Here is a 20,371-nt window from a genome sequence, read left to right as displayed (position 1 = left end):
GAGCATCTACCTTTGGCTGGGGTCATGGTCCCAGGGTCCTGGCATCCAGGTGTGGAGCCTCCTTAAAATAAAAGAGTTTTAGGCTTGGAACACCTGGGCAGCTCAGTCTGTTGAGCATCTGCCTTCCATTCAGGTCATGATTCCAGGATCCTAGGATGGAGTCCCACATCCGGCTCCCTGCTCAGTGGGGAGCCTGCTTCTCCCTATGCCTGCCACTCCCCCTGCTTGTGTGCTCATGCTCTCTCTCTCTGTTTCTGACAAATAAAATCTTTAAAAAAAAAAAAATACTTAAAAAAAAAAAGGTTCAGGCTTGAAATGACAGCTAGGGCTTCAACAGATGAAGCTATAAGAGAAGATTCCAGGCTGAGGGCATGATAAAAAACCAAGATCTAGAGTTAGGAAAGCATGATGTCCGTCCTGCCAATTCAGAATTGGCAAATTGAATTGCCAATTCAATTCGATTTGCTAGAACAAAGAGAATTACATTAGAGAACTTAGGAGGTTATTTATGTTTCCATGTTTGAGGCCAGATGGAAAAGGGTACATGTTACCTTAGTAAAGAAGTTGTAATTTATTCAGAATACAGCAGTGAACACTTTAGGGTTTGTGAATAGGTGGCTCTTTAAAGATTAATCTAGCATTCTATTTGTATTGAGATGGGGAAGAAAGAGATTTTAGAGACAGGGACAATAGTAGCCTTTTTTTTTTTTTTTTTTTTGAAGTAGGCCTATGCTCAAGGTGGGGCTTGAAACCACAACCCCTGTAAGAGGGTCACATGCTCTACCAGCAGAGCCAGCAGAGCACTCCAGTTAGTAGCTTATTTCAACTAGTGTTTGGTGATAGGGACTTTAATTAACTCCGAAGCTAGTTATAGGTAGTAATGGAAAGGAATGGGTGAATATGGGGGGAGGGGCTAGTGAGAAGAAAGATTTATGTGTATTGGAATGTGGCAGTTTCATCCATTTACTCAGCAAATATTTGTTGAGTGACTACTATGTTCTTGGTACTGTGCAGATTCAGTAGTAATCAAAATATTCATTTCCAACCTTTTTTCTCAATTTAATATACTTACTAGGCAATTTACACTATCTTTTGAGATGGGTCATTTTGTGCATTTGTTTTTTGCTTGTTTGAGATGCATGACTTTATATGTGAGCCTTCAAGCAGAGGACACAGAAATGTTTCTGGGCTCAGGATTTAATTCTCAGGATTACACTTAATTAAAAGGAAAATGTCATCTTCCTCAGCTGAAATACTCTTGGAAAAGCTGGCTGATGTGAGATCATGGAAGACTACTCAAGGGGACTGCTCTACCTAAAGATTTTCACTTCCTTTAATGACCTGGGTGTAGCAACTGCCAAGAGAGTGGATAAGGGATGCTTTTGTGCTTTCATTTGGGATGTATCCTCTGTGGCCCTATGTTTAGACACATATTATCATTCCTGAAGTAAGATAATACCATTAATACTATATTATAGATTTTTTTTTTTTTTTTTTTTTTTTTGGCAGAGAAAGTGCACAAGCAGGGAGAGTGGCAGGCAGAGGGAGGGAGAGAAGCAGGCTTCCCACTAAGCAGGGAGCCCGACGTGGGGCTCAATCCCAGACCCTGGGATCATGACCTGAGCTGAAGGCAGATGCTTTATCAACTGAGCCACCCAGGCTCCCCTATATTACAGAATTGTTAAGAGTTCATTGTTCACAAATCTGAATCCCTCATTTATTATAAGATCACTTTCTTTCAGGATCCTTAACACATAGAAATAAAATATATAGAAATTCTATAGCAGTGAAGTTAAATAGTCTTGGGGGAGAGTATCAGACATAGCTGTGTAGAAGAAAGGAGTTGATTCATCTTGAAGATGGAATTCCATAGGTTAACCCCTAAACAATATAAACATTTTTGTCTAGGACAGGAAGGATTTTCTAGCGGAAGGGATTCAGTCTCTGGTAGAATTCAAGGTATCTAAGGCCTGTATTGCCTCCCCTTACCTACAGAGGAAGCCAAAGAAGTAGCACAGATATTTCCAGAAGTCAGCCAAATCAAGGGCAGCTTCCAGAAGTCTTTGCTTTCACATTCACTTTGGGTAAATTCCTACAGTAGTATATCAGGCAGATTTTAGGAGCACATGCTCTGCTTATAGGGTGATTCTTTCTAGACTCCTCATGACCAGTTTTCTGCCCACTCTTAGCCAATCCGCGTACCATCCTGAGCAGGGCACAGGGAAAGGAACCTTATCCAAACCTCTTTTAGTCAAGACAGAGTACAAGCCTAGTTGTGAGCAGATAAGTGCTGCATGCACTACATTAACTTTTCTTAATATCTGCTATGGTAGACTTTCTAGAATTAGTCCCAATGCCTCCCATCCCATCTGCCTTTATGCAGGGTGACTTTGCCACTCTCCCTTTTAAGAGGTAAAGTTTATTTTCTCTCCTCTTGAATCCAAGTAGGCCTTCGACTAGTTCGGCCAACAGAATGTGGCAGAAGTGATATTAAGTTTCAGAGCCCAGGCCTTAAGAGACCTTGCAGCTTGCAGCTTCTGCATTTATCTTCTTGCAGACCTGGGCCATCGCAGGAGCCCTGAGAGAGAGAAAGAGAAAGATATCCTAGAAATTGAAAGACTTGAAAGGGAAAGGGGCCCAGAGGATGAAAAGACAATAAAGAGAGGCTGAAGGGCCAGAAGTGAATGAAGCCATCTTGGATCCTCTAACCCAAATCAGAGCTGCCAAGTGAGCTCAACCCTCACTGCATGGAATATATTTTTTTTCTTACTCATTTTTTATTGTATGATCAAAAGCGAAGTGTCCTCTAAGGCTAGTCAATCTGTTATTAAACATCAGAGGGCCACCTGGTTGGCTCAATCGGAAGAGCACGCAACTCTTGATCTCAAGGATATGAGTTCGAACCCCATGTTGGATATAGAGATTAAATTTTAAAAATCTTAAAAAAAAAAGTTAAGGGCACCTGAGTGGCTCAGTCAGTTGAGCATCTGGATCCTGATTTTGACTCAGGTCATGATCTCAGAGTCCTGGGATCAAGCCCAGAGTCAGGCTCCTTGATCAGCTGGAAGTGTGCTTGTTTCCCTCGACCTCTGCCCCTCCTCCCACTCATGCTCTCGCGCGCTCTCTATTAAATAAATAAATCTTAAAAAAAAAAAAGTTAAACATTAGGAAAAAAAACAAGGAAAAGAAAAGTCAAAGTTGGGTCTAATTGAGAGTAATACTAGTGAAGTCTATCTTGGGGGTCAGGAGACAACACTACTTGGTCACTAAAAAGTTCCAGGGATGGTAACCAGAGCCTCAGGAGTAGGAGTTTGTGAAATGTGCCAATAGAGTCTAGGCCTTTCCATGAGTGACACAGGTTGAAAACTCTAAGAAGCAGACACAAAGGTAGAATTAGGATTCCAAGAGTTTTAACGGGGATTAACACCTGTAAAAGGAAAAGGGGGTGAAAGCAGTTTGGCGCAGGAACAACTGTCAGACTATGAGGCAGACGTGGCCATCTCTGTCAACCCAATGGGGAATTCCAGAGCAAAAATGTTCATCAGAGTCCCATGTTCCATGGAAATGGCTAAGCTCCTGTACCACTCACTATCTTGCTTAGTCTTTGACCAGAGGCTGAAGAGTGGAGCGGTTGAAGGATGTCAGTGAATCAGGCTTCTTGCAGTTAGGTAGTCAGTTCTTTCTTAGAGGGGAACCTCTAAAGCAGCACATCTTTGTATCTGCCAAAGAGGACTTGGCGTATCTTACACAGGTTCTTAAATGATAACCACATTGGTCCTTAGGTGGTTGTATGGATTATCAGTATATCTGAGTGGTTATTATGAAAGCTGAATTCAAGAGAATTGCACACCCCCTCACCATTCTCCATCTTTGCATTGAGTTATTTCCCTCTCTGGGAACCTGCAGGCCATTGTTTGCATCTATCATACTATTTACTAGCACCATATAAAAATAGGTTTGTATTTTTCTTCATCCTAGACTGAGCTCCCATAGGGGCAGAAGTGTCTTACCTGCTTTTGGACCCGCCTAACACTTGGTCTCTGAAACAAAATAAATCCTCAGAAATTAACGGAATCAATGAGCAAAGCTGCCTTATAATAGTGATGCTTTGCATCCATCTGGTTTGAACTGGATCCACTATATTTATTTCATATAAAGTGTTTTACAAGCTGCATTTATTTACATTCTCGTTCCAGCAGGTTAGAGTTAATTCACCTTCCCCCAAAATATGATCAAATGAAAAGTGACTGAGAATGAGAAATGGGAGGCTGAGGATGGGGATTGGGGGGGGGCTATAAAAAGGAAGAAACTAAAGGCTCTAAGAGACAGAATAAATTAAAGGTGATGAGAGAAAAGAACAAAAAAATTAAAGCTGTCAGGTAAGAGAGGTCAACAAAGAAGAAAAAGCAGGACAGGAGAATAAAAAGGAGACAGAAGGGAAAATAAAGTAGAGCAATGAAGGAGGAGTGTGGGGAGTCAGGCGCAGAGCATACCGGCCCAAAGAAGTATCCAAGAGTCAAAGCTTTACCAACAGCTATTACCATAATGGGAACTGACATGTAAAGGGAAGGCAAGTCTACTTTAATTAGTTAAATGGCATTATCCATGTCCAATGAGGGTAGGGGAGGTAAATGGAATAAGATTGGTGACCTACCTCCTTTCATAGGCTGAAAGGAGAAAAAGATTTACAAAGCTTTGCTAGGAATTAGAGGCAGAAGCTGTTTCTTCGCCAGTTGACTTCACGATTCCTGTGTATTCCTGTTCACCAGGACCTTTTAAACAGGACCTGTACTGCTCTGGTGGGGCAAATAGAATCAAACATTGGTTCTTTACCTTGAATTGAGCCAAGAATAGGTTTACTAACCTCCTCCTTTCAGTCTTCCAGCCCATCTCATATCAAGTCTTTTTTTTTTTTTTTGAAGATTTTATTTATTTATTTGACACAGAGAGATCACAAGTAGGCAGAGAGAGAGGGGGAAGCAGACTCCCCGCTGAGCAGAGCCCCATATGGGGCTGGATCCCTGCACCCTGAGGTCATGACCTGAGCCGAAGGTGGAGGCTTAACCCACTGAGCCACCCAGGTGCCCCTCATATTAAGAGTCTTAAATAACATAGTAGGAAAAAAGCACTGTCCCTGATCACAAGGGAAAGACACTAATATCTCCCTTGTCGGCTCTTCACACTTTACTATGTTAGGAAGCCTGGAGCCTATACCTTTGGAGGATCACTGGTGTGGTACTAAACTGGGATCCTGGATCCAAGTCTGTCAATAATTGGCCAAGTGACTCTGGACAAATCATTTTACCAGCACCATCCATGTAGCACTAAGATTCAGTGGTATTGTAATCCTACAAATGCAAAAAAGAAAAAAAAAATTCTGGAGACTCTATTCTAAAAAAACAAGGTCTTAGAGTCATATCTAAACCTCACCAGGTTGTGGAGAGACAAGGTAAAAAATTTATGTTACATTTCACCCCCACTCCACAAATACTTCCTCTGCTAAGAATCTTCCTTGAATTTATCCTGTTAGTAGAAATTATTAGTGTGGAATTACTTCTTTGTCCTGTTTGTGACATCAGATCTCAAGGTTCACAAAGATTAATTCTTCTTGGTTCTGCAGGTAACTGATGTCAGGTAGGCTAGCCTGGAATTCAGGAAAGACAAAGAAACAGCTTCCAACCTCCAAACAAAACAAAAAAAACAAAAACCCCCACAAAAGCCTGGTGGTGGAAAGTTCTAGGCAAAGAAAAAAATCTAGACAACGACTGCACACAACGGACAAATCCTTTACTTTTTGAGAACATAAACTCCATTTCCACAGGGAAATTACATCCACTGGAGGTTGTCTTAGGACAAGGCTGAATGAATTAAGTATTTCAACACCATATGTTCAGCTTTGGCAGGAGATGTAGGTGGGAAGGGAATCTCAGTGTTAGGGAGTGCCCTTATCACACCCCAGCTGGCTATTTAGTCATGAAATAAGGAAAAACACACAAATATTTGGTTAAAACACTTTTAATGAAAAGGGAAAGACACTAATATCTCCCTTGTCTGCTCTTCACATTTTACTATGTTAGGAAGCTCTGGAGCCTATACCTTTGGAGGAGAAACCATCATTCACATCAGTCCGTAGCAGAACTCTCATTCTCTCCTCCTTAGAACTCCTGTTCCAAAGGATCCTATGTTAAGAGTAAATACTACATCTCATTACAAGATGGAGAGGCAGGGAGAACACCACCTAGAGCTTATCTCCCAAAGCCTGGGACTCTAAGACCCAGACCGTGGCAAAGACGTAAGCCCCGGTCCATAGACAGGCAAACTGGGGAGGAAATAGGCCTTGAGAAAGGATGACGAGGAAAATCCAAGGGGCCAGGGAATAAAGGAGGGAGTTATCTAAAACTAGAAGCACACTAGTGCTAGGAAATTCCCTATGACCTGGAGTGCAGTGATGCACACCAAGTCACTAATAGTCCAAAAGAACATTCATGAGACTCACCCAGTCAAGAACTGGAGGTCCCCTCCCTCACACCATGCCCCTTTCTTAATCTCATAGGTTCCCAGCAAGCGCTATGCTTCAGCAACACTCTTCAATCCTCCATCACTACTCTTTCAACTCCCCTCACCCATAATGCTTCTCAAAGATACGAACCTCACATTTCCCAAAATATTCCATGGGAGACCTGTTGGCAAGACATCTGCTTGCTTCCTAACTTTGAGAGGCCACAATGATGGAACAGGAGAAGCTGGAGGTGTCTTGGCATATTGAACAGCCAACACCTTGGCCTGAATGGGAGTGTACTGGGAAGAATGTCCTATATGCCCTTCGTTTCCCCCAACCACTTAGGGCCGAGCCACCAGCTACAGATGTGGTGTGTCTTCATCGCTGGCACCTTCTGGAGCAGGGAGAAGAAGCAATGTACAGTTTGCTACTTTTCTTCCATGACGGGCTTCTCAGGCACAGCCTTGGATGCAGGAGACCGAAATAGGAAGAGGGGGGCTCTCTTCTCCTTGGCCTCTCTGGATCCCATTGTTGGAGGCACATTCCCAGGCACAGTTCCCGGGCCAAACAGCACTGGTGGTGCCAGGCTTAAAGCGGTAGTGTAGGTGGAGCTGGAACTCCGGGGCTTGGTGGGCAGGTCACGTGACAGGAAAGCTGTGTACTGGTTCCAGAAAGACAGGGGACCTACCCTCACCAGTTGGGCAGGAATGTCCTGGGACAGGAAGTCCTGCAGGTTGACCTGGTCACCAGAGAGGAGTGGCACTGGGCCCTCCAGAGACAGCTGCCGGCCCCTTCGGGCTGGGCTGCAATTCCAAATGTGGGTGCTCAGGTGCACCTGCCAAAGGGAAAGGGAGAGGAAGAAAGGAGAGGGGAGAAGGGTCACCCCAGGGAAGTCGGAGAGGGTTCCCCTTGGGAACGTAAAGCCGTAGAGAATCTATTTTCTTCAGGTACAGTGAGTGAAGAGGGAAGAAAAATTCATCAGGGGGCCATCCCCCTGTGAGCACAACTATTTCCAAGCTTGGGGACTGAGAAAAGCCACTAGGCATGTATCATAGAAGGACTCAGAGAAAAAGACCAATCAGGGCTCACACATCTTGGAGGTCCTTCTACAGAGCTCTTGGTTTCTGCTCTCTGGGTCAAGGAGCAGCAGATACAGAAAAACAGGCTCATGGGATTGTGGGGTCATCTTTTCGGGGAAAGGGGGAGATCCCTGGGGAAGTGATGGAAGGTGAGCAGCCTGGGACCAAAGAAAGAGCAGCAATATTCTGAGGGCCATGGGGGGCAAAGGGTTGTACCTGGTGGTGAGCCAGCAGCATATGCTTCTTGAGGATAGCCCGCTCGAGAAAGCTCTGCCTGCAGAAAACACAAGTGAAGAGCGGCCCCTCCTTGGGGTGGGTCTTCTGATGCTCCTCCAGGGCTGCCTGGGTGGCAAAGGTCTGACCACACACCTCACAGGCCTTTTTGCTACTGCTCTCGCTCGGCTCCTTTCTCATGGCCTCCTGCATGCTTAGCTCCTCCACTGAGGAGCCACCGCTGCCTTCCCCTTCCCGGCTGAGTGCTACCATTGGGCTCGAGCTCCTCTCTGCTTTGCCCCCCTCTTCCATGCCTCCTGTGACATCACTGGCCCCCTGCTCCATGGGCTGTGTTTGATCCAGGCTGTCGGGAGGCGGTGGCGGCAGGGAAGGCTGTTGAATCACTTTCTCATTGCTATCCATCTCCTTCCCAGCTGTGGCTGCTGCTGCTGCTGTTGCCGATGCCGCCATGGTCCCCACTTCCTCCTCCGCCCCAGATGCCTCTTCCGAGTCACCTCGCACAGATATTGCCTTCTCGCCTCCGCTCTCTGAGCCTCTCCCTGCCAGGGAATCTTCATCAGTCACATCTTCCTCCTCTTCCTCCTCTTCCTCCTCCTCTTCAGACAACTCCTCTTCTGGGGATGGCTGCTGGGATGGCTGCTGGGGGAAGCTCCCGGGCCCAGAGACTGTGGATTGCTCAGAGCCATTTTCCTGGGCAGCTCCCCCGCCTTCAGAGAGCGTGGTACCGCCATTGGGGATCTGGCCCCCAAGGTGCATGCGAACGTGCTGCTGCAGAGTAACAGCGTTGGTGAACTTCTTCTGGCAGATGGGGCAGGAGTTCTGGGCCCGGGCAGCTGGACTGGCCTTGTGGCCCACGAAATGTGCACGCAGGTTGCCCCGGGTGGAGAAAGCTCTGCCACACACTTTGCATTTGAAGGGCCGCTCACCTCCGTGTTGGCCATAATGCAGGCGCAGCGCTCGAGGACAGCTCAGCACCCGGAGGCAGATGACACACTGGTTAGGTCCCGACGAGGCAGAAGACGAAGTTGCCGGTGCCGAGGTGGTGGGGGCTCCCGAGGTGGTAGAGGCCACAGCCACAGCTCCTTGCCGATCAATCTTTTCTACCAGCTGCTGCAGCTTTGAGGTCTCAGAGGGTGAGGCTCCCAAGGGCTCCAGCACGTAGGGGAAGGGGAAGCTACCTGTGGACTTAAAGTGGTTGGTAAGCAGTGCCCAGCTGGGGAGTGAAGTCACCAGCTTGCTTAGCTGCATTCGGGTTGCCGTGCCACTTTCTGCCACCCCGGCGATGGCCGAGCCCTCACTCCCCGGTGGGGTATTTTCATCAGCTTTACTTTTTGGCTCTACTGCTTTCATGAGCACAAACTTATTGAAAGCAGGGAGCGCAGGAGCCGTGGCTGTGCCTGCACCGGTGGAGAGCAGCGTCAGGCTCTCTGTGGCACTAAGTGCTGTGGTGGAGGCCACCAGAGGCTTGCGTTCCACACCTCCGCCAGGCACGGCTACCTCCTCCTCAGCCTTCTCTGGTGGCACGGACATACCATAGGGCAGGCCACTGCTGGTGATGACGTAGTCTAGGTGCTCCGGCACCGGGTGAGGGTTCATCTGCACGTGCGGGTACTTCTCACGATGGCGGTGGAAATGCACTTTGAGGTTGCCACGGGTGGTAAAGCGGTTGCCACAGACATTACACTTATAGGGCCTCTCACCAGTGTGGGAACGCAAGTGGATCTGCAGGGCACTGTCACTGCCAAATACTTTGGCACAGAAGCGGCACTTGTGCCGTCCACCAGGCTTCTCCAAGGGACCCATCACTTCCCCATATCCCAGCTCACCACTTCCATTCTTTGGCTTCAGGAGCCCTGGGGAGGCAGCAGCCTCGAGGCCTCTGGCTGCCCCAAGACACTGCGCTGCCAGTAGTCCCGTGGTGCCTGGGAATGCCAGATGAGGTGAGGCCATCAACTGATCTGCACTGCCAGGCAGGGCTGGGGAGGGGGCAGGGGTGGGTTTGTGGCTTCGCCCAACCCCTCCGGCAGAAAAAGGGTGCTGTGACCCCAGTGGGTGGTAAAGATGGAAGAAAGCCTGCTTGGGCGTTTCTGCTCCCGAAGAGGATGAAGAAGAGGAGGAGGAAGGTGCCAGCGTCTTGCCAGTTTGGACAGGCTTGATGGGACTGAAGAGGGGAAGCAGGGGCTTGGTGGAGGAGGCAGTCCCTGTCCCAGGTAGCTCTGAGGGACTGGCAGGGGTGCCCACCGTCTGGCCTAAGGAGCCAAGCAGCAGCACCTGGCGGCAGATTTGCTCAGTCATCTGCATCTGGTGGATCTGGCGCTGTTGCAGCACCCGAAGCTCTTCCAAGATCAGAGGGATGTTCAAGTGGCCGCTGCCTACTCCTGGGGGCGGGGGTGGAGGAGGAGGAGGGGGGGGTGCAGGGGTAGATTCCGGAGGTAACGGGGTTGCACCCAGCTTGGGACTGGCCAAGATCAGGCCCCCGCCTCCCCCAGCTGCTGTACCTGTGGCAGCGACCAGGAAGTGCCCCGCAGACTCCTCTACTCTCCGTTCTGGGCCCCAGGAGGGATCTGTGGGCACCGAGGACCCAGAATCCGGGGGGTTGCTGTGCTCGGCCTCCATGACTTGGGGACTATTTTGGCCCTCCGCCCGGGGTTCAGAAGAGGTCGAAGAGTTGTTGGGGTTCTCCTGGCCCCCAATTATCACCATTACAGGGGGGTCAGTAGAACATGCATTCTGGTGGGCGAGGAATTCGGTTGGGTCAGTGAATTGTGCGCAGCACTTGGCACAGACTTGGGGGTGGTCCTCCTCGCTAGCATCACCTAGGGAGAAGACAAGGAGAGAGCGTGGGTGGTGCGGTTGGGACCGGCATGCGAAGGCTCTAATTAGCAACGAGCCCAGTAACCGCTTGTGGGGGTGGGGAGATGAGCTCACCCTCAGGCCACGCAGCAGGCTAGAGCTCAGTCTTGACCGGCCGGGACGTGAAACACCCCAGCGTAGCGGGTGGGGAGGGGCAGGCAGGCTCAAGCTTCTGCCTTCCCCAGTCCATCCCCCACCCCCCAACCCGGGGCCACCGCGGGCGCAAGGAATGGGCATGAGGAGAGGGTCCTAGACAGAGAATCGTGCATTTTTATCCCATCCGCGGAAAGTCCATTAGCTCGCGCGCGTCCCCTCCGCCCCCACCCCTGCCCCGGCAGGGCCCTACCGCACCTCCAAGCTCCGCTGGCTCCCCGCAGGGCCCCCCAAGACGAGAGCTCCTCCCGGTTTCGTGCGCCATGGGTGTGGGGGAGGTGGAGGGCCGGGTAGAGTGGGAGACAATAGGTATCGGGATTGGGGGAGGCGGCGGTAGCCGCCGCGGCTGCGGCAGCCTCTGCACCCAGCGGCCCAGACTGCGGAGATGGAGATCGGCGGCAGCGGCGGCGGGGGCAGGGAGCCGCGGAGGAGGGGGAGGGGATCGAGGAGGCGCGGAGGAGGGGAGGAGCTGGAGCGAGAAAGCTGGGAGAGGGGAGATGGGGGAGGAGCTGCTCGGGAGCCCGGCGGGAGCGGGGAGTGGGAGGTGGGTGTGTGGGGCCGGATCCCAGAGCCTAGCAGGTTTCCGGAGGCTCAGTGACAGGTGCTTGTGGGGCGTGGTGGGGGTCCACCTTCCCTTGCCCTCTGCCAGCTCCCCCCTTCTCCAGATGTCTTTGCCCAGACATGCCCCCACCCCCCTCAGGCTCAAGGGGGCACAGTGGGAAAGAGAGCCCGGCTCAATAGAGCAAAGCGATAGGCTTCTCTTATTTTTCTTTGGATAAAGGATCCACTGAGCCTGGAAAACGTGCATTCCGGAGAGGGTGGTCTGATCTCAGAGGTCTGAGGGCCAGAACGGAGAGGGAGCCCAGAACACCCATCCCTCATCAAAACACGCACCCCAAAATACCCCAGGTTTTGTCCAGTCTTCCTCACTTTTATTCCCACCCTACCCCCATCCCTCTCCACAAAAGAAGTTTCTCAGGATGGGAGGCTGCAAGCTAGAATTTCCGAGAAAGTCATTTCAGGACCCTTCTCTGCGGAACACTGAGCCTCTTTACTCCCTGCCCCTCCTCCCACAGAATAGCCGAATGCAAGTTAACCCCCAGATCACTCGGCCCACACCTGATTTATGGAGTTCGTGCTCATTCAAGGAGCCATCTCCTTTTAGTACTCTCTTTCCTGCCGGTCTTCTTCCTCCATTGCCCTTCTCTTGCGACAACACACCGCTTGCTGTCACTATTAAGGACTGCTGCAGCGGGGGAGATGCTGGCCAGCAGGGGCCTACAGGGGCCCACCTAGCTCTAACCTGGGGGGAGGGGAATTCCTGAAACAATGGGAAAAATGCAATGGGAGCTACCAGACAGCCTTTCAATGCGGAAAGCCCTTTCAGCCCCAATCTAGTTTGAATGCCTAGAAATGACTTAACACCACCTCACCCCACAAAGGCCACCTCCCCTCCAGAGAAGATAAGTAGGGGTGAGATGGCTCTTAGACCAGATACTCTGCATTCCCTTTCTACCTTGAAATGTGTCTTAATAGGTTTTCCACTTCCTGAAGGAGTTTATCTTACTTACATGAAAGTGACCCCAAGTCACTTGGTTTTGTGGTTTGCCTGGGCACCTTGTGCTAATCCCAGTTCTCTCCTTGCCTGACTGGTATATCAAGGTGCAGTGGTCACTCATGCAACCATTTTCCTTTTTGTAAAGTGGTAATACTGTAGCTGTGTTATCTTTCTCAGAGAAATACTGTGGTGACAAAAACTTGAAAAGCTGGACGAATCATATGTTAATTAATCATATGTTAATATGAACATATGGGACTTTAAATATTATGGACGGGAGAGTTGACATTGTCAATGGCAAAACAGTCAAAATAACCTAAAATACACATATACTAAAACAAGATCAGTGTTTTACGTTCCTTATTAACCTTATTCATTTCTGAGGTAAGACGTTGGCTACTATAATTGGCACATGCCAACATTAAGGAGCCTTTTTGGATGGAGATGAAACTACTTAATACTCACAACACCCACCTCACTATTCAATGCAAATTTTGCCATCTTTTTAAAATAAGAACATTTTACTGAATTATGTTTGGAAACTTCAGATAATCATGAGGATCTTAATGTTATGAATGATGACTGAAACAGATGAGCCTAACCCTTACAAGGAGGGAAAGGGGAATCTATTTCAATAGTGGAAGGTCACCTGTTAGTGCAGTGTTGTTTATTTTTACACATATTGAAGTCTGGAGAGGTGAAGTGACTTTTCCAAGTTCACACAGTTAATTCAGTGAGGCAAACGTTCAGAATTTTTACTCCTATCCAGTGCTTTCTCTATTTTTTTTTTAAAGATTATATTTATTTATTTGACAGAGAGAGAGATCACAAGCAGGCAGAGAGAGAGAAGGAAGCAGGCTCCTCGCTGAGCAGAGAGCCGATGCAGGGCTCGATCCCAGGACCCTGAGATCATGACCTGAGCCGAAGGCAGAGGCTTTAACCCACTGAGCCACCCAGGCGCCCCTAACCAGTGCTTTCTGAAGCACAACAACATTGTCTGGCTCCTCTCGTGCTAGAGAAAGGGCTCTGTGTAGCTCCTACCTGCCATTTGCTCTCTGGCCTCAGCAAGGGAGAGGGAATCAGATGGAGGCTTTCTACTGAGCATTTGTTAATTAGCATTGAACATTTGATATCAAGTTGCTGTTTTGTCAAGTCTTCCGACAAGAAAAGAAATCCTTTTCTTTTCATCTTCTCCTGGGAAACACTGTCCCCTTTCTTGCTCTTTAATGAAACTTGCTTTCTGATGCGTAATTCGATCTGCACTCTTCTTTAAGGTAAATTTAGTCCCTGCTGAAAGGTGACGGATCAACAGCCACCTGTAAGAGGAAACTTCTCTTTCTCAGCACTTTGCACTCACTGCCTATCCTGAAAAGGGGGGCAGGATTCTTAGGCAGACACGAATGAAGTCATAAACACAGAAATAAACTAAGCTAGTAATGGTGTCCCTAGATAGCAGATAAGGTGAGGTAAGCTATCCCAGATCGCCCACAAAGTCCGGGATGGACATTGGGACTAAGACCTGGACATGCTGGTTTAAATATACAAAGAGCCAAAATGACAAGGAAAAAGGAAACCAGGTAGCTCTCTGAACTGCTGCTCTAGGCTTGGGAGAGCACGGCTAGGGAGGACAAAGAGAAAAATAGGTGGGGAGTGCACAGCAGGAGGACAGAGTTGAACAGGTGGTTCTCAAACTTTGCTGCCCATCAGAATTACTGGCAGGGTCCTCAATCCCAGGACCCTGAGATCATGACCTGAGCCGATGGCAGGCACTTAATGACTGAGCCACCCAGGGGCACCATGGGGCTACCTGCTCAGCAGGGAACCTACTTTGCCCTCTCCCACTCCCCCTGCTTGTGTTCCCTCTCTTATTTGTCTATCTGTTAAATAAATAAATTTTTAAAAGATTTCATTTATTTATTAGACAGAGAGAGAGCGAGCGAGCACAGCAGGGGGAGCTGCAGGCAGAGGGAGAGGGAGAAGCAGGCTTCCCGCACAGCAGGGAGCCTGATGCGGGGCTTGATCCCAGGACCCTGAGATCATAACCTGATCCGAAGGCAGACGCTTAAGGACTGAGCCACCCCACCCCAATAAATAAAATCTTTAAAAAAAATTACTGGCAGCACCTTTAAAAATCCCGATATCCAGGCCACACCCCAGATCAATGAATTTAGAATCCTGGAAGTTGGCATCCAGGTATCAGTATGCCATAAAATTCCTCAGGTGATCCCAATGTTCAGCCAAGGATGAGACCCACAGTACATTTCAGGCGACTGCTCTTCCCAGCAAACTTTCTATCCTGCTGCTCACAAATCTTACCTGCCCTCAACCTGGCCAAAATCAAGACAGGGGCAAAACCAGCTGCTCAATGCCGTATCTTCCTATCAGGCTCCCTCTCTCCTCTGCCTGCAGCCACAGGTTAGCTCTCTTGTATCCAGCTTCATGGACAGATTTTTTTTTTTTTTTTTGGAAAGGAGATAGAAGTTTATTGAGTATACAAGAGAACAGCAGGCAGGACAGGAAAGGACAGACTGCCTGCCAGAATTTGATATGATTTACAACTGACTGTGAACTTAAGTGATTGTATTGCCTTTCCCAGGGTATGTGCATTCCTGAGCCATATTTCTAGTTTTAAGATAAAGGCTTGTTCTATGCAGAGTTCAAGCATCGTCCAGCTATTAAAGAAACAAAGCACACTAAGGACCTGCCTAAACTTACTGTTAATGTTGGCCCAACACTAATAGTTTCCATAATTATGAATCGATTCTGTAACCACTGCTACTCTTGCTGTAGACTACTTCTAAGGGAGAATGTCGCTTCTTCTCTGCATCACTCCTCTCTCCTAAATACATACGCATACTCACTCCTTTGCTACCCACACCTAGTAATGCCCCCATGACCTATGCAACATTGTAGGCAAACAGGTGTGCTGAGGTACATGTATGTGGGATGCTAAGTGAGAAAAATATATTTGTTTCTAGAACAGGAATATCTTAGATCAAACACCAAAAAAGGTTTTTAAAGAGACATTTTTATGACATTGAAAGACTCAGCATTTAGCAAGGAATTTATACTTTTTTTTTTATAAGATTTTATTTATTTATTTGACAGAGAGAGAGACAGCGAGAGAGGGAACACAGGCAGGGGGAGTAGGAGAGAAAGAAACAGGCTTCCCGCTGAGCAGGGAGCCTGAGGTGGGGCTTGATCCCAGGACCCTGGGATCATGACATGAGCCAAGGCAGAAAGCAGGCACTTAAGGACTGAGCCACCCAGGTGCCCCAGGAATTCATACTCTTCTGTTGCTAGAAGGGACTTCAGAGATCTGACCCTCTGAGCACACAGATTAAGATTGCCAGCTCTGAAGCAAACAGGCCTGAGTTCTCGTCCCAGCACTTTCTAATCTTTGTGATCTTGGGGAAGTTTCTCTATTTATCCAAGGCTTGGATTTCTCTTTAAAATGGGGGTATATTGGGCGCCTGGGTGGCTCAGTTGGTTAAGCGACTGCCTTCAGCTCAGGTCATGATCCCAGAGTCCCAGGATCAAGTCCCACATCTGGCTCCCAGCTCCATGGGGAGTCTGACTTTCTCCGCTCTCATGCTCTCTCTCTCTCACTCTCTCTCTCAAATGGATAATTAAATCTTTAAAAAAAAAAAACAAAATGGGGGTATATCAGGGCTCCTGGGTGGCTCAGTCATTAAGTGTCTGTCCCGCATCAGGCTTTCTGCTCAGCAAGGAGCCTGCTTCTCCCTCTCTCTCTCTCTGCCTGTCTCTCTGCCTACTTATGATCTCTGCCTGTCAAATAAATAAATAAAATCTTTTAAAAAATGCATAAAAAATAAAAAATAGGGGCACCTGGGTGGCTCAGGTCATGATTCCAGGGTCCTGGGATTGAGCCCCACATCAGGCTCTCTACTTAGCTGGGAGTGCTCCCCCTGCTTGTGCTCTCTCTCTCTACAAATGAATGAATAAAATCTTTAACACATAAATAGATAGATAAACAAATAAATAATAAATAAATAAAGGCCAGACACTGAAGCCCTGGAAGAAGAATGGACCCGCCCAAGGTCACCTAGCTTCAAGGTCCAAGCTGGATTAAAAAGCAGGTTTTCTGCTTCCTGATCCAGTGCTCTATATCGCACCCCACTCGAGTTACTTTCTATCTATGCAGAGATATTTTCTTTTTGACCCAGGGTTTCCTAGAGCTGAAATGCTTGAGCTCAATACCCTGAGGGATTATGCTCCCTACTTCAGATATAAAGAGAACAGAGCCCTCAAAACTCTCTTTTTGCTTTCCTTCTCTTTTTGCTGCTCCCGATGTCTGCCAACTTCCATTTCTCCCTCTAGATCTGTTTGGCTGTTGTCCTGGTTTCTCCTTCTCACTAAATATCTGGGTTTCTGATCGTTTCCTTTATTTCCCAGATGTACTAGTTTACATTTTCCCTACTCACATCCCTTATGTTCTCTAATCCAGATTTCTAGACTCTGCAGGGGAGAGAGACAATTTTTTTTTTCTCTCCAGAGTTTTTTAAGTAAATAGACTATTTCCTTCTCATCACTTATGTGCAATAACTATTCTGTTAGGTTTTTGGTGTTCTGGTCAGGGAAGCTGAACAAAAACAAGGCTAGAAAACAGGTTTTTCAGACTGTTTCTTGATGAACGACTTAGGTCACTGCAGAGATGAGGCTTTTAAAATGTGCAACAAAGGCTCAGCATTTGCTTGTCACATATGGTAAACATTGCTTGAAAGAAGGCAAGGACTCCTGAAAACCTTGGTGGCACCCTTGCCTGCTAAATAAATGTCTGCTGATGTTCCCGAGGGTGCCCATAGTTTCACAGGGACACCAGAAGACATACATAGAGTCGTCCCCCCCCACCCCCCCACCTAATTTGGGTGCATGCAGAACAAGAAAATGTCTTCTGGGGTTGAAGGAAAAGTCAGGAGTCTGAACATCACATAAGCAAATAAGAACTCTACCCATGGAAAAGGAGGGAGTAGGAAATCTATCTTGTAAGAGCAGGAAGGAATTTTAGATTTGATCATATATAGCCACCTCATCTCCAGATGTGACCCAGTGGCACTCCAGGTCCTGCAATAGCCCAGAATCTTTCACTCTCAGAATTCTGATCAGAAAACCCTTCAGTGGGGCGCCTGGGTGGCTCAGTGGGTTAAAGCCTCTGCCTTCCACTCAGGTCATGATCCCAGGGTCCTGGGATCGAGCCCTGCATCGGGCTCTCTGCTCCGTGGAGAGCCTGCTTTCTCCTCTCTCTCTGCCTGCCTCTCTGCCTATTTGTGATCTCTGTCTGTCAAATAAATAAATAAAATCTTAAAAAAAAAAAAAAGAAAAAAGAAAACCCTTCAGTGTTCTTAAGGGAGACCTTAAGACATTACGGCTGCCTCTTGCTCCTTGCATTTATGTTTCTGACTTTTATGGCTCAAAGGCAAAATTCCAGCTGAAATTTGTTGCCACCATTGGATTGGAGCCCGCACTGTTTCTAAGGAGGGATGACTCTGTAGCAGCATCCCCATATCCCAAGTGAGAGCTGCAGCTCAAGGGGCTTAAGAGTCCATCTCAGGGCAGCGGTGAAAGATTTTTGACTCCCTCACTGGCTCTTCATCAGCAGAGGTGCGGGGAGTGGGTGAGCAGACTTGGGAGGTATAAGGAGAGAAGAGGTTGTTTTTGGAGGGGGGGGGGCTGGGGTGTTTCGGCATTGTTCCACAATCCAGGCAGCAGGGGAGCAGGACTGTGAGGCAACTCTGAGGCTCTACGGGAAGTCTCCTGTAGAGCCTGAGGAGGAAACATCCGGACTGCAGCGGCATTAAGGAGGGCGAATGTGTCCCAGGAGGGAAGGATGCCACCACCATGAACCTCTAAATATGGGCACAGTGGGATCCCAGCAAGGCAGTGAATTGAGGAGAATGTGTTTTATCCAAAACACAGTATGTCTGTTAAGGCTGTTCCATAGCACATGGAGCACTGGTTTAATCTCAGGTCTCTCTCTCTCTTTTTTTTTTTTTTTTAACAACAGGTGGAAAAGTAAGTTTAATCCATAACTTTGTTTTAGTCACTACAGATACATTATCCTAGAGCTTTTCATGGCAACATCTCCTAGAGGAATACTAAAGCTTGCCAAGAAGTTCCTGAGCTTTGGTCATATTTCAGCCCTTGCAGGAAGTGCCACTGTTCTCACATATAATAACAATACTCACACTCATTAAGTACTTATTTCTGCTAGGGACCACATATACGGAGCACTTATTTATGCTATTTATTTTTCCAAGTCCTTTACAGGTATTAACTCATTCCGATTCTCACAATCACCAAAGAGGTAGCTAGTGATTTACAGATGAGGAAACTGCACAGAGAGGAAGTAAACCAAGGTTGCACCGCTGAGTGGTGGAACCAGGATTTGAATCCTGAAAGTCTGACTTCAGAACCTTTGTTCTTACTATGACACTATACCGTCGGGTGAATCGACTGTTTGCGAAATAGTTTATCCCTGAGTTTATTCTAGACTTTCATAGCCTTAATATATATAGCCATAGCAGTATGTCCAAAACTTGCCTAAGCCTAAAACTACCTGAACCTTTACAAAGATATAGGTTCCCAGACTCTAGTCCAGATTGTGGACAATCAAGCAGGTTTGAAAAACCCTAATTTAGTAGAGTGAGCACCACCAGCCCTGAGCATTAGGAAACCTAGGTTTTGGTCCTAACAGTGCCTCTGTTTCTGAGACTTTGGGCAATGTCACTTTTCAATACCCTTGTTGCTCTGCTATCCACCTAGTCCTGCACTGTTCCAGGAATACATGAAATATCCCTCCCCTCCATAGAGAAAACCTGTTATTCTATTTTTCAAATTTAATTTTTTTTTTTAGTAATCACTACATCCAATGCAGAACTCGAACTCACGACCTCAAGAGCAAGCGTAGCATGCCCTTCAGACTGAGCCAGTCGGGGGCCCCAGAAAATCTTTTACTTTAAAAACAGATGCAAATATGTTGACTCTTTTTTTTTTTTTTTTTTTTTTTTAGCTTGGCCTCCCTTGAAGCACAAACCTAAGCCCCTCATGCAGCCCTCTCCTCTGGTCTCTACCCCAGGTGACAGGGATCCACACCCCAAACCAGGCTGCATCTGACCGACATTAGCTCTCTCCCTCTGGGAGCTCTGATCTGTTCTCAGCTCAGCCCAACAATGAGAAACTTTTTTCTCTTCTCCCTCAGGGGAACCTTCACGTTTATCCAATTCATTCTCTTGCAACCCAACTCTCCAGAAAGAAAAGGGGGGAAAATCCCACCCCTAAGAGACGGCCTCCAGGTCTGAGGAGGTTACTTAGCAACGGCACAAAGACCAGTGAGCAAAGGGGGACCTGAGGAGAAAACTCTTGGGTGGGGAGACAGAGCCAGTTTGAAAACTCCATTTCATCCAGAGAAAAACAAGGAAAACACAAACAGAACCAATCCTGAGAAAAGCCAAGTGGGGGCTTCTCCCCAGCACAGGTCAATGCCTTCCTACTCCCTGCATCCAACTCCTTCACACCCCCAATGACCAAGTCCTCCCCTGGCTTCACCCGTGGCCCGGGTGCCCTCCCTTGCCCTGGCCTGACCCACACGGGCTGGGACTCAGGGCTCCCGCACCCCTCCCCAGTCACCCACCGTTCTCAGACGCGCTGGGACCTTCGCAGTCCGAGATTAACTGTTGGGGTTTCCGCTGCTTTCGCCGAGACATTCCCGGGTGGAGGTGGGGTAGGGAGGGGCAAAGCTCACTGAGTCCTAACCGGGGTGACCTGGTCTGGTCTCTCCTTGGGTCTGAAGCCAGTGGATGCCTCTCCCCCAGTGCTAATCACTGTGAAGCAGAGACGTTCTCCCTTCCCAGAGACAGACAGACAGACTGGCCGTGCTCTCTCTGATTCTCTGTCCCTGACTCTCTCTCTCTCTCTCTCTTTCTCTCTCAATCTCTGCAAGTCTTTAAAGGGGAGACGCCCCCTTTTTTTTCTTCA

General features: G+C 48.0%; 1 protein-coding gene across 2 annotated transcripts; it reads right to left on the bottom strand.

Annotated features, from left to right (window-relative positions):
• Positions 1-7,665: 7,665 nt before the first annotated feature.
• Positions 7,666-20,100, bottom strand: SALL2 (spalt like transcription factor 2; the record flags this gene model as incomplete). Of its 2 annotated transcripts, none has more annotated exons than XM_080808876.1 (2): positions 7,666-10,628; positions 20,028-20,100. In XM_080808876.1, 2 exons carry the CDS (start codon positions 20,098-20,100, stop codon positions 7,666-7,668), a joined length of 3,036 nt encoding a protein of 1,011 aa, XP_080665002.1. The 2 variants fall into 2 exon arrangements, with proteins under 2 accessions (XP_080665002.1, XP_080665003.1); XM_080808877.1 differs by lacking the exon at positions 20,028-20,100 and adding an exon at positions 11,017-11,083.
• Positions 20,101-20,371: the final 271 nt, after the last annotated feature.

Source organism: Martes martes, assembly GCF_963455335.1.
Source record: "Martes martes genome assembly, chromosome: 7".
Lineage (NCBI taxonomy): Eukaryota > Metazoa > Chordata > Mammalia > Carnivora > Mustelidae > Martes > Martes martes.
Note: the sequence above shows the minus strand (reverse complement) of the source record. Positions and strands in the feature narration are given on the sequence as shown.